The sequence below is a fragment of the Stegodyphus dumicola genome, chromosome X1, assembly GCF_044657685.1.
Source record: "Stegodyphus dumicola isolate Sdum_Otavi_A_Nest chromosome X1, ASM4465768v1".
NCBI lineage: Eukaryota > Metazoa > Arthropoda > Arachnida > Araneae > Eresidae > Stegodyphus > Stegodyphus dumicola.
In genome coordinates, this window is record NC_140780.1 from 73,925,392 (window position 1) to 73,942,676 (window position 17,285).

At 31.3% G+C, this 17,285-nt stretch overlaps 1 protein-coding gene across 5 annotated transcripts in view; it reads left to right on the forward strand.

Annotated features, from left to right (window-relative positions):
• The window catches only part of LOC118183190 (uncharacterized), an 841,429-nt gene that overhangs the window by 556,532 nt on the left and 267,612 nt on the right, over positions 1-17,285 (forward strand). For all 5 annotated transcript variants that reach the window (XM_085808383.1, XM_085808384.1, XM_085808382.1 and 2 more), the window contains one exon: positions 15,016-15,064. In XM_085808383.1, the coding sequence (XP_085664509.1) occupies positions 15,016-15,064 (49 nt within the window). The remainder of the gene's footprint in view (positions 1-15,015; positions 15,065-17,285) is intronic.

Consider the following 17,285-nt stretch of genomic DNA (forward strand, 5'->3'; position numbering starts at 1 on the left):
TAAAAATGCAAAAAAGGAAAATATATACAAGATAATAAAAATATATTTTTAACAGAAAAGTTATTTCAAAACTTTCAATAAAAAAAGGAGAGAGAGAGAAAGAAAGAAATGCAAAATTTAAAAAGAGGTTTAGTTACTGAGTCATGCATTTCGCACGATTAGGTGAGAATGCGTGTTAATTAAATGATAGAAATCGATTCATAATTTTTTTCCGATTCATAAATTTCGATTCAGAATACCTTTCTAAAGGAAACCTTAGATAAGTATTTTTTAAGTGCATCTCCAGTTATCAGAAGAATAGCATTTGGGTTGTTGAGAATACCACTGGAGCTATTTATTGCTCTTCGTTTGTTTTTGCTTTTAAAAGAATTATGTAAAATGGTGTTACTATCATAAAGAGTGGAATTTTTTTATTTCAAGAAATGGGGATTTTATAGTACGGCTTCTTTCTGCTCAGATTAATTTTTAGGAAGTATATGCTTTTACTTAGTGTATTCACCGGAAGTAATTTGGACGTTACATAATATACTCGTTTTTAAGGTTTCGGTATATAAGTACCGCTTTTATTCTTATGAAATTATGATGAAATTCAGTATTTTGGGAGAATCCACATTACATGCGATTTTTAACAAATTTTAAGAAAACATGACGTAATCTTACAAAAAAAAGGAAAGTGTTGAATGAGCCATGTGTCTCGGAAGTCTTGTAAACGCCTGTTAATTAAATGATACAGATCTTCCCCCCACCTTGTGTTAATCCTTAGGTAAGTTGCATTCTCAGAAGAGTATCATTTGACTTGGCAACTATTTATTGCCTTCTCATTTTGCTTTTGAGAAAATTACGTAACGTGGAATCATTTTCATAAAAACTGCAATTCTTTTATACCCCTCAAAAAGAACCTCTTTGTACGGCTTCTTGTCCTCCGAATTTATTTTTTACTTCTAGGTTTTCGTAAACAATTCGTCTTTTGTGATTTTAGGGAATGATAATTTTTAATGTTACATAATGTTATCATTTTATAGGTTTCTCTTTACCGTTTTCTTCTTATATACTAGGTCGTAACTCTATGGCAAATTTGGCGAATTGCCATAAATTTTAACTGCCAACTCGTTGTATTCAAAATATAGTCCAAATTAAAAATATGTAAATATGTACCTGCATATCAATATGTACATCATGTAGGTTTATATATTATACAGGATGTATCAGTACAGCGTTGATAAACTTTCAGAAAAGATAGAGTACACCTAGATGATAGGAAATCACATAGGAATGCATAGTCGGAAACTCTTTCCTGGTTCGGTAGTGACACAAAACTCAAGAAAGAAAGGACACGAACGGGGTGAGAAAACATATTTATTATTCGGAGTACAACGAAAACAAAGAAAAAACAACATAAAGAGACAACGATCATCATCAAAGAATGTGTTCGAAATTAGGACCCGGATGGTGATGCAGGAGCTGAGCGTCATGCAACTTCAATTCGTGGTGCAGATTTCCATACGGAGATGTGAATCCTGCATCACGATCCGCGGTCGTAATTTCGAATACCTTCTTTAAATACGATCGTTGGTTGCTTTTGTTCTTATTTGTAAGTTTCTGCTGTACAAAACATAATAAAACATGTTTTGTCTCACTGTTTGTGTCTTTTCATTTTTGCTTTTTGTATCGTCACTGCCGCGCCAGGAAAGTGTTTTCCGACCATGCATTCCCATATGATTTCCCATCGTCTAGGTGTACTCTATCTCTCCTGAAAGTTTGTCAACGCGGTACTGATACACCCTGTATGTACATCTACATATCAAGATATATTATGCAGGTTTAATTAAATATACTTATTTTTGTGGTTTGAAACTACGTATTACAATTAGTATTCGATGGAGGTTCATCATCAATTACATGCACTCATAGTGCAGTCACTTTTCAAGAAGGACTTGGTACCCCTGCTTAAGACAGATTTAAAATACTTCTTAAAAGGACTTCAAAGACCAGTTCGGTCAGAAAACATTCATGTCAATACCTTTAACAATCACGGCACGGTTTGGCACGGTTTTTTGGATCTGCTCATGTGTAAGGATCTTAAGTTTTACTAACGTTTATTTTATTTTAAATCTTTACTATCACTTCTTATTTTCTACTTCCGGCCAGAATTATAAGCGTGAAGGTTTTTATGCAAAGTTTGTCTGGCGAACGCCAAGTATTTAAGTGTGGCCTTTTTGCCAAGCGAGAGAGAGGAAGCAGTGAGTCAACGCAGGCCGCTTACCTTAGAAGTTACGCAGTTGCTGTTTGCCTTCCAGGCCAGAGGTTTTAATCCTCTTGATAAATTAAAACGTATTGTAGTGTTCACAGTCTCTGTGCTACATACGCTTCGTGTTATTATAAGGCCAATCTTCCACGTGTATTATTCTAAAGTTAAATTAGAGTTTAGTTTTATTTTTATACTTTTACGTTAGACCCCGAGTGGCGGGTCATTGTATTCCGAAGTACGGAAGTTATTGTATATAGAGAAAAATAAAGGGTTTTGTATACCCTTCGTCTGTATCCTGTCTACTTACCACAATTAATGAACATAGCTTTAGTAAGCTCTCTGTTCCGAGTCAGGTCCTTGTATGTTCCCGAAGAAGGTTAGAAGGAACATTGAACCTGATACATGAAGACCTGTTTTTAAACCGTATTTAAAAGTTAAAATTGTATAATTACTTTGAAGAGTCATTAGGACATTTTGCAGCAGGAGACATGAAAAATGAGCGATGCTCTCGGCGAGAGTCGAACCTGAACCTCTCGAGTACGCGCAAAGTGTGCTGCAGTTACTCCACAAAAGCATGCTGGAAAAAGGGAGAAAATATCTTATAACTTATTTCAGTCTCTGTTTTCATAAACTTCCATTCATTAAGAAGATATTTACTTTATCTTATGAACAAATAAGTATGAAAGCAAAATGTTTCAAATTATAAACTAATACATACCTAGAGACAAAAATAATCACAGTCACTCAAGGGAACAAACGAAGATTCACCGATACTAGAAATTCTACCAAATGAACCCTCTTTATGAATTCGTTATAACACTAACAATTTTCTAAAATTATAAAGAAAAATCATTACTAAAATGAAATGAAAAATAAAACTTGAAATGAAAAATAAACTAAAAGTGCAGCGCATGCATTTTTACAAATACTCATGCAGATACTAGATTGTCAAAGAGCGGATTTTTAATGCTAAATTGAAAATTATATAGCTTTTAAACAGCAGTTATTACATAATGCATAGACATTTAATGCATACTTTAAGATTCTATACGAGAGTTAAGCAGCATCAAAATGAAATGCGTAGGTATTCGTTGGAGTTTCGAGAAAAGAAAAGAAAAAGTCCTTTTTTATGCATTTCTTTTCATATTTTTTTTGCCATTCAAATGTTTCTGTATTTGTTTCACTTTCATTAAGCACAGCGTTTAAACAGTGTGGTCTTGAGGTAGGTATTGAAAAATTGAGCTCCTTTTATGTACAATGAGTTCTTTCATCGTCTAAACAGGTTGTTTCTCGATTTAGTGCTTTGAACTGCGGGAGTAATTAAGCACTCTGAATATGCCTCTTCTTCTCCTTTATTAGAATGCGAAGAAGAAAGTTCAACCTTCGGAAACTAGAGGGAATTTCGCCGGCAGTGATGTTAGAATTCCACTGTCTTTTGTGCTGCGGAGGAAACTCTTAATGAGTGGTTTTAGACGTGGGAGCTGTCTTTTACTCATTTATTTAGTTAGGTTTGTTTTTTCATTCACTAACAATTTTTCGAGGGGTTTTTCTTCTCGTATTCCAATTTTAATTGTGGGCCTTGCCGTGTAATTAAAACGGGCTCTTTGATGTATGGAACAACGCAGAAAAACATGTTTTGCTCTTTGGAAGGATTCCGGGCATTTGCGACAGATTGACCGAGTGGAAAAACGCGAATCGTCTCCTGATTTTGAGATATTCCCGGGTATATTCCCCAGGTCATTCAAGGCAGGCAAGAATGAGCTTATTCCATGTCAAACTACATTGAAAAGCTAAGCTGCATGATGCACGTTTTCCTTTCAGACTCGTTCTGCAGACATCGAAAAACGCTTCTGTCTTTTAATTGGATTCGGGATTGTCCAATGCGGAGCGTGTCTCATAAAGCGTAAATAATTTCTGGGAACTCTTTTCATCCCGTAATGAAATAAGAAAATATTTTTCAATTACTTAGAAATGATGTCTTATTGACATTCTTTCTTCGACGGAGTTTTTCCCCTCCCCCTTTTCTTAAAGTGATGGGTTTCGCGAAGGAGTTCAATTGAGCAGATGTCTAAAACCAATAAAAATTTCTGAGGGTATAGTCGCTAATTTTTGCCTCTTAGAAAAATGATTCGCCTTACTTTGGTGCAGGCTCTCTTATACGCCGTTTATGCTTACTTTGATCGCGAGAAATAACTTGTAATTTTCGTTTTGATTTCATAATGCCTTCTTCTCCAATAAATTGAAACACTTTAACTCAGATAGCTTGCGTAAATTGATTTTTGTTTAGATTTAGCCGCACGGAGCAGGATGTTTAAAAATTGAAACGTTTGAACACTTTTTTTCCCTCCTTCTCTCGCTTAATAATTTTCCTTCTCTTTGTCGGCATTTAAAATTTAATGTATCAAAGTTAATACCAAAACTATTCCTACGGGGATTTCTTCAATTTATCGATATTTTGCATGTCGATGACTCCTTTCATTGACTTTTGAGTGAATATTTATGCTTGATATACGATTAAATTATTCCGTTCTTAACTCGAATGAAAAAACTTCTATGTAAAATCGATGCATTAGGAAACACTGTGTGGAAGTTTTGAAGAAGGAATTAAATATTTATAGTTAAGAATTTTTACAAAATGTTGGAAGTTGAGCCATTAAAATATAAATTTCACCGTTCGGTAAATTAGAGCAATATGTTTTCTTATCTACTACATGTATATTCTTCAGTAGTGAAAAAGTTTTTCCAAAGACTGATTCCCTCTTCCTTGGTTGAATATTTTTGCATTGTCATAATAACCATGTAAATATATTTCATTCCCTTATACTTCTATCGATCTGAACCTCGCGGTTAAATAGACATTGATTTTTAGCTCTTTTTTCTCCTTCACTTTTGAGCCTCGAATTCGAAGTTTCAGTGTTTGGCTCTTAATGAAGTTTAAACTTCGCCCTGCTTGAAGCCTGAAAAATTCCTCTGTAAATATATACAACTCATGAAGATCCCTTTGTGCTGAAGGAAAAGTCGTGGTGCTTCATTTTGTCACGCCGCTAGATCGAATGCAAATGATACTCGTTCTTAATTACTTACTGTTTTCTTAATCCTAAGTGAATACGAGTGGGGGAGAAAAAAAACAGTGCGAAATATCGACAATCGCTCGGGGCCTGTGTCTCTAGAGCCAGATATTGGAGAAAATGCCAGATCTGGGGACAAAATGGGGCGGTAATTTCTTCTCTTACTTCCTGAAGAGAACTTGAAAACAAAGCAGAGGCAAACTACAATTAGTAGTGAAAGTAACGCAGTAATGTTTTCTGGAAACGGACTTCGGTTTAAGTCATTTATCATCATTAGGTTTTATTTAACTGAAAACCTGTCTTCAGCGAATATCAGTCCTGATTCTGAGATTGTATGAGTTCATTCGTATTCTGCACAGATTCTTGACATTTGCAATCAGCTTTTACCTTAAACATTATTATGTAAACAAACTAATTTAGTTCGAATTTCGTTTGATGGTATTTCTTCAACGTTCTTAGATGATCAATTTTCCAAACTTTTAAAGATTCTGAAACATATTCCTTTTTCTTACACCTGCCGTCTCTTCAGATATAAAATAAACTGATTTCTTATTAAACCTTTCAACACTTGATTCAATATTTCAGTTTGGAATCTATATTGGTATTTTTTACATAAATTATATAAAATTAGTTGCATCGATTCAATACGTTAACGAATTATTTACTGAAGTCTATTATTACTGTTTATCATTGCAGTAAATCTACCATTGTTGCAAAGTGTATTGAATCAACTGTGTCAAGTTTTTTATCAGTAGATAAATGAGGTTAAGTTGACTGATTAATTGATTATGGCAAAGCACGTAAAACTGCTTTGTAAGGAATATCTTCGTAGATGGTTTTCATCTTTGTTATGCATGTGGAAACCTGAAAAAATTCCATGTAACTAGCCTATTCTCCAGGGACCGAACTCACAAGGAACCTCCATTATTTAGCCGTCTTATGCACAACAAAGTTTAAAATTGTGTGAGTATTTTAAAAGCTATATACTATAACGCTTTTGTAACTCTTCGAATCTGGATTAGTTTTTTTCGATAAAGAGTAACTTGCAACTAATGTCTCACGGGTAATCGAATCTCATGGGTAGCATATAATCGAAAATCTGAATTGTTTCGCGTCTACAAGTTCATAAACTGAACTCAGAAATGTACTGGTTTCACTAATTTGAGGTCAGATATACACTTTGTGTAAATTATATACGATCTCGCAGGTCAGATTTTAGTAACATCTACACTGATTCGTTTTAGCTAAAAGACAAAAATTTATATTAATCATTACATCGAGGAGAAATCTGTCAAGGTTTAATTTCGCATGAAAGTTTTTAAAAAAACAACTTGTTTAGATTCTTAAAATGTGTTCCTAAATTTTTTTAAATTTAGCTGTATTGTGGTGTTCCAATTTTATTACGGTCAATAAAACACACACAATAAAATTGTATCTCGAAACTGAAATAATAATACATAATATTGGGTTGTCTGAAAAGTACAGACTCACATTTTCTATGTTCTTCAAAGAACAATGATCAGGCAATAGCATATTGCCCGTAATTCTTCATTTACAAAAGAACTTAGATTTATCAGCGAAAGCTGAACAACGTGCTTATTTACGGCCTTATTTGAAATGAATGTTACGCCACGAAGAAATTTTGAAGACAGCGAAATAAATGAAAATCTGTGGGAACCTGAGGGGCGATCTGAATCTGTGGGAATCTGTGGGATCAGGCGAGTATGATACGCATGGCAACACTTTTCATCCAAACTCCAATAATTTTTTGTCAGGTGATCAAACTTGTGTGTGGTCTCGCGTTATCGGGATGGAATGCAGTTTCTATACGATTAATGATTTCCGGAAGTTTCTAGAAGATGGATTCGTTGGAACTGTCCAGTTGACCATAGCACATATTCGAACTGTTTGTTGGCTTGTTGATATGAATTTGAAAACAACACACAAGATTGATCACTGACAAAAATTACTGAAGTTTCGACGAAATGTGTTGCCATGCGTCACATTTCATCGAAATGCATTGGATCAGATGACACATTTCATCGAAATGTGTCATCTGATCCAATGCCCTCAGACATCCAGTTGTTTTTCGCTCTTCTCAAAATTTCTTTCATGGTATAACATTCAACTCAGATTAGACCGTAAATCAGCACCTTGTTTAGTTTTTAGCTGATAAAGCTAAGTTCTTTTGGGCATGAGGATTTATGAAGTTTATGAAAAGAAAGCAAAACGGTATCGAACAAAACGGGGTATATACTATTAGACTGTTCATTTTTCTTTTATATAAATAAAGGACCTTTGAAGAACATAGAAAAATTGCATCATGACTTCTCAGACAACCCAATGTATGAATCTAATGAACAACTCAGGTTTAACTTCAAACTTTTATTTGCCGTGCGCTTTTCGAATTCAAGTTTTTCTTACTGAAATATAAAAAATGAACTTTTCATTTATTTAAAAAAAATCCTCACTGTGTCTTTCCTTGAACTCGAAGCAGCATTTCAGTCAGACCTATAGTAATAATGCGCTTCTTTCGTCTTGTTATTTCCAAAACAAACGTCTTCTAAAACTTGTCATAGAGAAGATAGTAAGACTGATTTTCAGTAAAATCAAATTCATTTTCCCCATTGATTTTCCATAAAGATTAAAAAATATTCTTTGTCAAACATACTGAATTTTTCACCTCATATATAAATATTCTGATAGTATGAATCCATTTAATGTAAGAATGCCGGAGAGTTTGGGTATTCACTTGCATACATAGGTAAAGCTCGCAGAATTCATTATTATTAAGCGAATTTCTAAAACTGTGTTTTCAAAAATTAAAAATTTAGTCTGACTATAAATAAGTTTACTAACGTTTCTTGCGTCTTTATTTGACGTTTCGACTTTTACGTTTGAAAGTCTGTTTAATATTTATGTTCTTAATATTATGTTTCTGGAAATGGCAACAGATATCTTTTATCCTTGAAAAATTTTAATTTTATTTTTTTTTTCATATATATTGTAATTAGTCATGTATTTGCTTACAGTTATAAAATGTAGTAAAAAAACACGCTGAACAATTTTTGTGGCATATAAAATTTGCTTCGAATGCATGCAACTGCATGCAACTGCGCCATCTGTTGGTCATATTGATGATTAGTTTTCGCTTTGCGAGGTCACCAATTTTCATCCGTAAATCGCTTTGACCAAAGTTTCTTTTCATGTTAGAAATTTCGCGGAACACATAATAAGCGTTTTACTTATTTTTTCACATTTAGAATATTTATAATATCTAAGTAAAATGTATGCTTCTCGAAAATCAAGCCCTTTCTTGGAATTTTATCATAAACAATAGTTATTTGAAAAATACTTAATTACTAAATGAATTTTAAAGACCATTAATACAGTAATTTATTTAAACCGGCTCTAAATCTGAGAGAAAGTAATAATTCCTATATGTAACTGTGTAACAATGCATTATTAATAATGTTATATCTCAATAACTTGAATTGCTTCTTCGATAATTTCAGGCTTAATAATCAATTTAGATGCACGTATGGTATCATTAGCAAGCGGTAGCTCTTAGTAAGAATGCTGTTGTGAAATATGCAATGCTGTTTGACTTAAAAATTCCCTTTGTTGTTTTCCTAAATTTTAACAATGTTATATATATATATATGTATATAAACTTTTATCTTTGTGTAACACATTTCTTCCTTCCTAAAACAATTTTATGAAAAATTTCTTCAAAACAACGTTTCTTATTACTGCTTATTTAGCAAAAACGAATTTATTCTTAAATTTCTTTTCTATCTTCATGAATATCATGTACTCTACTGACTCCATAGATATCACGTAAATATTATCTCATAAATATCATATATGATAGTTTTCATTGCTTTGTCTATTTATTTTCGTTACGTTTCTGTACGTTTTTTCTGTTTATTCGTAATCTTCTTTGTTATGATTATTTTCTTTTCCCAATACTGTTACCAGTCATTTAAATTCTGTTCTTTAAAGGTTTCTTTAATTTTAATTTATTTCTTTACTTAATGCCAGCACTACTTCTTAGAAGCAGTTTTTGTTATTTTTTTAATATAAAAATCTCATTAAAATATATTTGAGATTCGTATTCGATTCAATCATTCATAGTATGTTACGATATCGGGTCATTCATGATCCGCATAACATGTCGCACAATGTTTCCACTCGACGTTCCATAAGATCTCTAATTTATGTTTTCAATTAAAACTGTACATCGTTTAAGTAACTGAGCGATTTAAAAGCAATATGCGCTCTTGTTTATAATTTATGTCTTTATTATTAAACATAATCGATAATGCATCTAATTCATCGAGTTTATGATATATCTAACTGATAATTTTTATAATACATTTCTTTTAATTCGTAAAGTATTTTTGCTCTCCTGTTGTACTTAACATGTTGCAAGATAATTATCGCCAGACAAGGATTTTTATTTTATTTGTGTAATTTTTTTCTGTCTGAGAATTTTTTCATACATTAGCGGTCGTACGTTAAGGATCTGTTTGTTCAATGCATGTTTATATTGCTTGAAAGTAAGTCATCCTTATTTTTATACTGATAAGTATATTATGTTTATATTATTTCATCATCTCGCCTTAGGAGCTAGTTCACGGCAAGTGATTTTCTTCTAGTAATGAGCTAATTTTGAAAAGCTTATTCTCCCATCAATTCTTTTAAAGTTTCTAAATGAATTAAATTTTTTATGACAGTCACGTGCATTATGTTATTTTTCTTTACTAATTTACATTTATTTCGACAGTGTTCTTATATTTGTATTAATGTTATATTTTGTAAAAAAAAAAATTAGTCTTATTTTTGTTAATATACCATAATTTGAACAAAACGTAAGTGGTTTTCTTTTCAGCTAGTTCCATATGAATGCATCTTTGCATTTATTGCATTTTTACGTACTCCTTTCATAATAGTATTCGAAAAGCATTTTAAAAGTAATTACATTGCTTCTAAATTAAATTGCTTAAGAATTAATTAATTAACAATAATTCCATTGCTTATGAATTTACTTATTAATTTTAGGCTAAGTTTCAAATTAGCTCCATAACTCCGTATTTAATTAGCAAGGTCTTTTAAATGTGGCCCACCAGTAATCGGTCGGATAAGACCGCTGAGTGCTGGTAGTTCGAGCGGAATTTTAATCCCAGTGAAGGAGGGCTTTTTCATGGTTTTCCCACGTGTATTCTAAATAAGAGCCAGTTTTTCTTAGAAAGTCTTAAGAATGCATCCGGAAGATAGCTCTAGTCGGCTTTTCCATTCAAAAATTAAATGCCATATCAGATTTTACTTTCAATACCTTGCACCAAACATCTATCAAAAAGAGATTAACGCCATTTGTGGTACCACACTTAAACTGATACAGATGTTATTGTGATGTAGAAATGCACGATCTTCTGATTTGCTTTTTACGTATTCCTGTCATAATAGTATTCCAAAAGCATTTTAAAAATAATTACATTGCTTCTAAATTAAATTGCTTAAGAATGAATTTATTAACAATAATTTTATTGCTTATGAATTAACCTTATTTAAATAATTCCATTGCTTATGAATTTACTTATTAATTTTAGGCTAAGTTTCAAATTATCTAGTCATTTATTTAATGGCGCTTCATTCGCTTGCATTGTACATGGTGTCAAAATATTTATCTCTTACTGTGTTGTGATTTTACGCATCAGCTATTCGGGTGATGCAGCGCATTAGTGTCTATAATACAACGAATTATAAAAGATCCTTTTTTTAAGCAAATACAGGTTGTGTTATAGACCTACAAGGTTAAAAAAATGCTTAGAGTAGGTTTTGGTCTTTAATTTCCAGGAGTCAAATTATGTATAATTTCGTTTCTTCGAAATCTAGCATTTGTAAACAAAAAAGAATAAACTAAATAAAAACTAGATAAAGGAAAATGGGGGAAAAAATCACACGGTATGCCTTACGCCAGATTTTTTTTTCCCACTCAGACGCTACGCTTGACGAGTCTTGTTGTATAGCCTCAGTCTAGCGGTATTGCACTGCGAGTCCAGTGTATCATTCGAGCCTATAACTTGAAGCTATTATTAAGTCAAGCATTTGTTGACATAAAAACTGCTTTTTTCCGGTTCGATTTCAAAGGGTTGAAGAGAGAGTGGCCACATGAGTACATCTAAGTGAGAATCGTTCGACTGAGTCCGCCATGGCTACTGAACATAAGAGAAGCCCCTCCCCTTCACCACAATCAAGGCTCTTCGGTGCAACTTCTGCTAAACTCTGTCAGTCTGTTTCAAAAATTCTCAGGTCTGAATTAGTAGAAATATTTGCTTTCGGTTCATGTTTAGTCGATTAGAAAACATCTCTTTACCCTTGATCTTGTTATTTTACTTAGTCATTGTTCTATTGTATGTGTAATGATTCCGTTAAACAGATATTAAATAAGGCGTTTTTCGATGACTCTTAGCTTTATCAACAAACACATGACAGTTATATTTTAAACAATAGATATTACTCAAAAATTACTTTGAATTCATGCCTAGCTTCCAAGCCATGATGCTTTTTTTATATAATACTTCACAAATGTGAAGCTAAGTTTTTCAATAATTCGGCAGGTATATCACTTTAGTAATTGTTGCAATTTTAGTCTTGAATATTTAAAGAAATTTGTCACTTTTGACACTCAAACCGTCGTGTTTGACCATCAAGATAGTAGAATTTTTAATATTAAAATAATGAAATTTTTTTGTACTCTTACAAAAAGAATGGATGCAATTAACAAACGAAACTTTTGTGGGACCCCATAAGCATTGCCCAAATCCGACGCACGCGTGAGTGAAACTATCAGTTTCTTCTCTTGTACTGTAATATACTGTTGCAGTCTAAAACTGCAAGTACAGGTGAAGTACAGGTACTTACAGTACAAGTGAAAATGAACGTTTCTATTATATAAAAAAAATGCCTCGAAACGTTTTCATTTTATCTTTATCCGTATTGTAACATCTTTATCTGTTTTCAGATACATTATGTAAAAATATTTGGTAATTATTAAATTATTATAATAAGCTAAAGAAATATCAAAATTCCTAAATTTTTGGCGACACCCTACTGCAAGACCCCAATTGGGGTCACAACCCACGGTTTAAGAAACTCTGCTGTATGGCATGAATTTAAATCAGCAGAAAGTTAGAAGAAATAGTTAGATATGCACTATGTAAAACATGCATTACAAATCTTGAATATATATTAGAATTCAACACTGAATGATGTTAGCTCTAACGACTGTTTTTTATCTAAAATTTACTTCAGTTCACAGTTTACATTTTTGTTCGTGCTATATACCACTTCTTTTTACCTAGACGAAATATGTGTTTTTCGTTTTAGCAAGAATGTACAATTACTGAAACTAATATCTGATTATAACTAATTAAAATGCAAAGAGTAAAAACAGAATAGGAGTACAACTTACAGATACGCACCTTATAGAGAATGATTTATTTTAAATGATAAAAAAGACTGCTTCCACAAATAATTTCCAGATTTAGAGGTAATATTAGAAAACGCGGTAATATTTTTCCATTTCCTATGGTAAGTACTATGGCATAATGAACAACGCTGAAAGACGTGCTTTAAAAGTGTTTTGTTTTTTAATTTTTTAATCTATTTAAAAATGGAAAAATATGAAATTCGCATTTTATCATTGCATCTCCCATATAGTATTCGCTCTTTATAATATGAAATTTTGTGACTTTATCTAACTTAGACTATCTATAAATTTCTTTATTGCAGACTTTTTATCTGCGCGATACATACGCATAAATTGTGATTTATTGCAATCCGCATGCATATAATTGCTCTTCGGGGAAAAAGGGAAGAAAATATTCCTCAACGAAAATGATGTTATAATTAAACAATAAAACATTACATTTATCTTAACAATTAATTGATAATTATAAATTAATTCATAATTACATGAAAATATATGTGATAATACAATAAATACAAGATTATTTCCAAACTTTTTCTGACCAAAACATGTCTCCCCACTCACATTTAAGAAGCAGTGTTGCTTCAGTGAATTACGTATATAATCTCCATTTCTTAAACCATAAATTTTCCATTCTTGAAAGCTCTTTCAAGAGATGAACCAATTGCAAACAGAAGCGATTTTGTTACATCTAATTTTTTTTTAACACAAAATTTTAATTCATGTTTGTCTGGAGCCTTATATGTCAGAGTAATTTTAAAGTTAACCATAGACATTAAACCATGTACATTTTTTTTTTTTTTTTTTTTTTTTGTGTGTGTGTGTGTGTGTGTGTCTATCCAACTGTTTTCATTTCTTTTCCGAGTTTTCTTCTAGTTACTCCAAAAAGTCGCAAAAAATACACAGAGTTAAAAAGTTAACTTACATACATGTAAATAAGCATTAACTTAACAGCTAATGAAAAGTTAAAAATCTTTTTATATTTAAAATTCACATTTGGACATAATCAGAATATGTAATAATTAAGACTCAAATGCTTTTTAGTTTTGGATATTTATGTATGCGTTCGTTCACGTTTAACTAAGTTGAAAAATTAAAATAATACATTTTATATTCCTCACAGTACTATTTATACTGTACCATTCATATCTGCCATTTATTAAAAGGAAATTTTTTATGTTTTTCATTTCAAAACGAAATTACTATGTGTGTCATTTTTCTGAATATGTCAAACTATGAATAAATATTACTGTAAGAGTTATCATATTTTGATTTCAAATAATTACTTTCAATCAATGTAAAAGAGTGCAGATGTAGTAACTTACGCATATCTTAAAAGATAGTTAATTTATAAAAGTGTGTAAATATAACTAATTATATCGCATGTGTATATATGATTAATGCATAAAAGCTAACTCTGTTCACATTAGAAATCATAATTATGCTGCTTTGTTCCTGTATATTAGCAGTAAACTTCATTCAAATGATATATTTCATAATTATGTATTTTAAAATAAGTCTTTTTATTTTAAATAATAAGTTGCTTTATATTTTTTAGTTACAACATGGTTGTTAATTGGGTTATAACAACATGGGTTGTTAATTAATCACATTTATTTATGTATTTTTATATTTTTTATTTTCATTTCTTCTTTAAAAAAAACTTTAATAAATTTCAGACAACGTAAATAAATGCTTGCAAATAGTTTCCATTATTATTATTATTATTTTAAAATTTTTAACAAAATCTAAACATTGTAACCTGAATGGGGATGAGATGTAGGCGGTAATTCTGTGTTATGCTTTGAACGTTTTTCATTAACATTATGATTTTTCATGTCAAGAGTATAAATACTAAAGCAATGCATGCTTTAAAGTTTTTATTCAAAGGAATTCTTCAAGATTATATGTTAAAGAATTTCTTCCAAAATACAGTTTGAATTATTTCACCTTAGACGTTAAAACTGGTAAAAATCTGACACTGTGCTTATGTAATTATGACGGTCGTGTATGGATGTAATTATGACAGTCATAGATGCATTTTGTCAGTGTTCGTAATGTGAAAAGCAAAATTATATTCTCAAACTTTATTGGAGATATTGTGAAGATTTCAGATAATTGTTACTAGTTTTGATTAACATCATTTGTTCATGCTTATGTAATATAAGGGAACTATTTTAATGAATGAAAAATTTCTTTTCCAGAGTAAAATGAACACTTCCGATCAGCACAATGCATCCGCGATGCACAAAGGTAAGTTTTTTTTCCAAGTCTCTTTCTTAATCGTTTATTGGTTGTAAGAGTGGCGGGGCAAAAGATCCTGTGGCGCTAATTGGCTGTTCTCTTTCCAATGGAAAATTAATTCCCTAATATATATTTTCGAATCCTCCTGCTGATAGTACAGTTGTTATTTTACTCACATGATGCATTTAACAATGCAGCTTAACAAAATGTTATCTTTTAAGCAAATTAAGTTTCTGCTATCATACAACCTAAATACTTCCATTGTTTCAAGTTATAAATGAGTAAAGGTAAAATACCTAGATAGCTATGATTCCTTATTATCGTAATTAGCTGTTTCAAATAGCGAGCTTCATTGTTATAAATTTCAGTTTTCAATTTATCTGCTTGCAAAAACTGGAGCTAATTGCTTCAATTCTGTTATTAAATTCTAATTGTGAGTATTTTACATAAATACATGTTCAGTTCATTTGGTTTATTTGAAAATAAATGCATTTCTTATCAGACAAGTATGTTCAGAAGATATGAATATGTTTAAAAAAATCTCGTATCATTAAACTGTCAGCAGGACGGTTTTCTTTGTAACCGTCATTAGGTTATGATGGTAACTTTGAAATGTTGTGAACTGGATGACTCATTCAAAGCTTCAGTATAACCTACCACACTTCACAACCAATAAATAGTACTTTGTAAGTCAGAATTGCCAGTAAGAACTACATTTTGCAGTCTTCTCGGCAGGTAATTTAGCCTAAATTTGTTATAATTTATTGAACCCCACTATTAACAGTTTACGATTAGCTCATTTAAAGTCTTAAAGGTTGCTGCCTTGGGTCTGTTGCTACGCCACTTTTCTAATATGTTGTCATTATAATCTGATGTCGTTTTCTGTATTCTCTTGATAATTAGGGCTTGAAAAAAATGTACTCAGGATCCATTCGCCCAAACAGACGTAAACAGTAAAATAGCGTAAAAGGATTAAAAATTCATTTTTATATTAGTTACTGTATTTAGTTTAATGTTTATGTATTCAGTTTTTTAAATCCAGAAGTACTTTTACCCAAGGCAGTTTGAGCAGCAACCGAAATATGTAATTAAACTGTTATAAAAGCATAGCACAGTTTTTTCAAGCCCTTTGTACTTAAATAATAACTAATATAATGTAAATTTTTTCATATCGGTATTTTATGCTGTGTAGTAGATAATAAATTTTTTAGCACAGGGCGGTAGAAGACGAAAATTTCAAGCGATTTTTTAGTAACCCTTATAACCTAAGTAAACTGCGCCAGAATTTCTCAGTAAAGTGTAATTGCCGTAAATTATGAAACTATTTTCGTGTATTGTAAATCAATCATTGTAAGCAAATTGAGAAAACAAAAGTGCACATACCTTTGTGCAGTGATGTAAAATTTGGATTATGTAATTTTGTTGCTTCTGTGAAAGGTAAGTGAGAGATTTCACATAATTTCGATCGGACTTCAAGCGGAAAGTAAGTCAAAAGTAAAGGTAAGTAGCGCGCGCTCTATAGTAATAAACAGAAATATTTTTCGGGTTTTTATTTTTTATTTATTTATTTATTTATTTATTTTTGGCATCACGGCGTTTTTTTCTTTCTAGAAACAGAAGAAGAATGTTTAGGTTTCGGCTTAACTTTGATCTGCCTCTACCTGGAAAATGTTATGATAGAATTTAAAATAATCATTTCACGCAAAAAAATCCCAAATTTCTCATCAATTACTGTACTTTAAGCATGATGAAAAAACTAGATCTGTATGAATTTATGTTTTAACTAGTTTATCAAAAATCTTTTTTAATCAAAAATTAAAAAAAAAAAAAAAAACAGCGCGTTCTCTTTCAGATTTAAACGTAATTCATAAAATTGAATACTGTAACCTATATCAGTTATGGTTATTTTTTACTCACCTTTTCTTAAACAATATTAATTTGTATTTAGATGAAGAGATAATGATATTTTAAGTTTAAAACATAGAATAATTGACATCTAAGTTCTTATTTGCCTCAATTTTCTGGCCTTTCTGGCATAATTTGAAATTTGTTTTGCTTTTAAACGCTATTTCCTTAAGTTTATTATTTTAATATTTAAGGTGCTTAGGCAAACGAAACAAAATTAACATTTCCTTAAGTTTAAACCTGTGAGGGTAGTTTGGTTGCCATTTTCTAAACTAATACAAACAGCTATACAATTGCATCTACTTTCCCTTCTATCTCGATACAC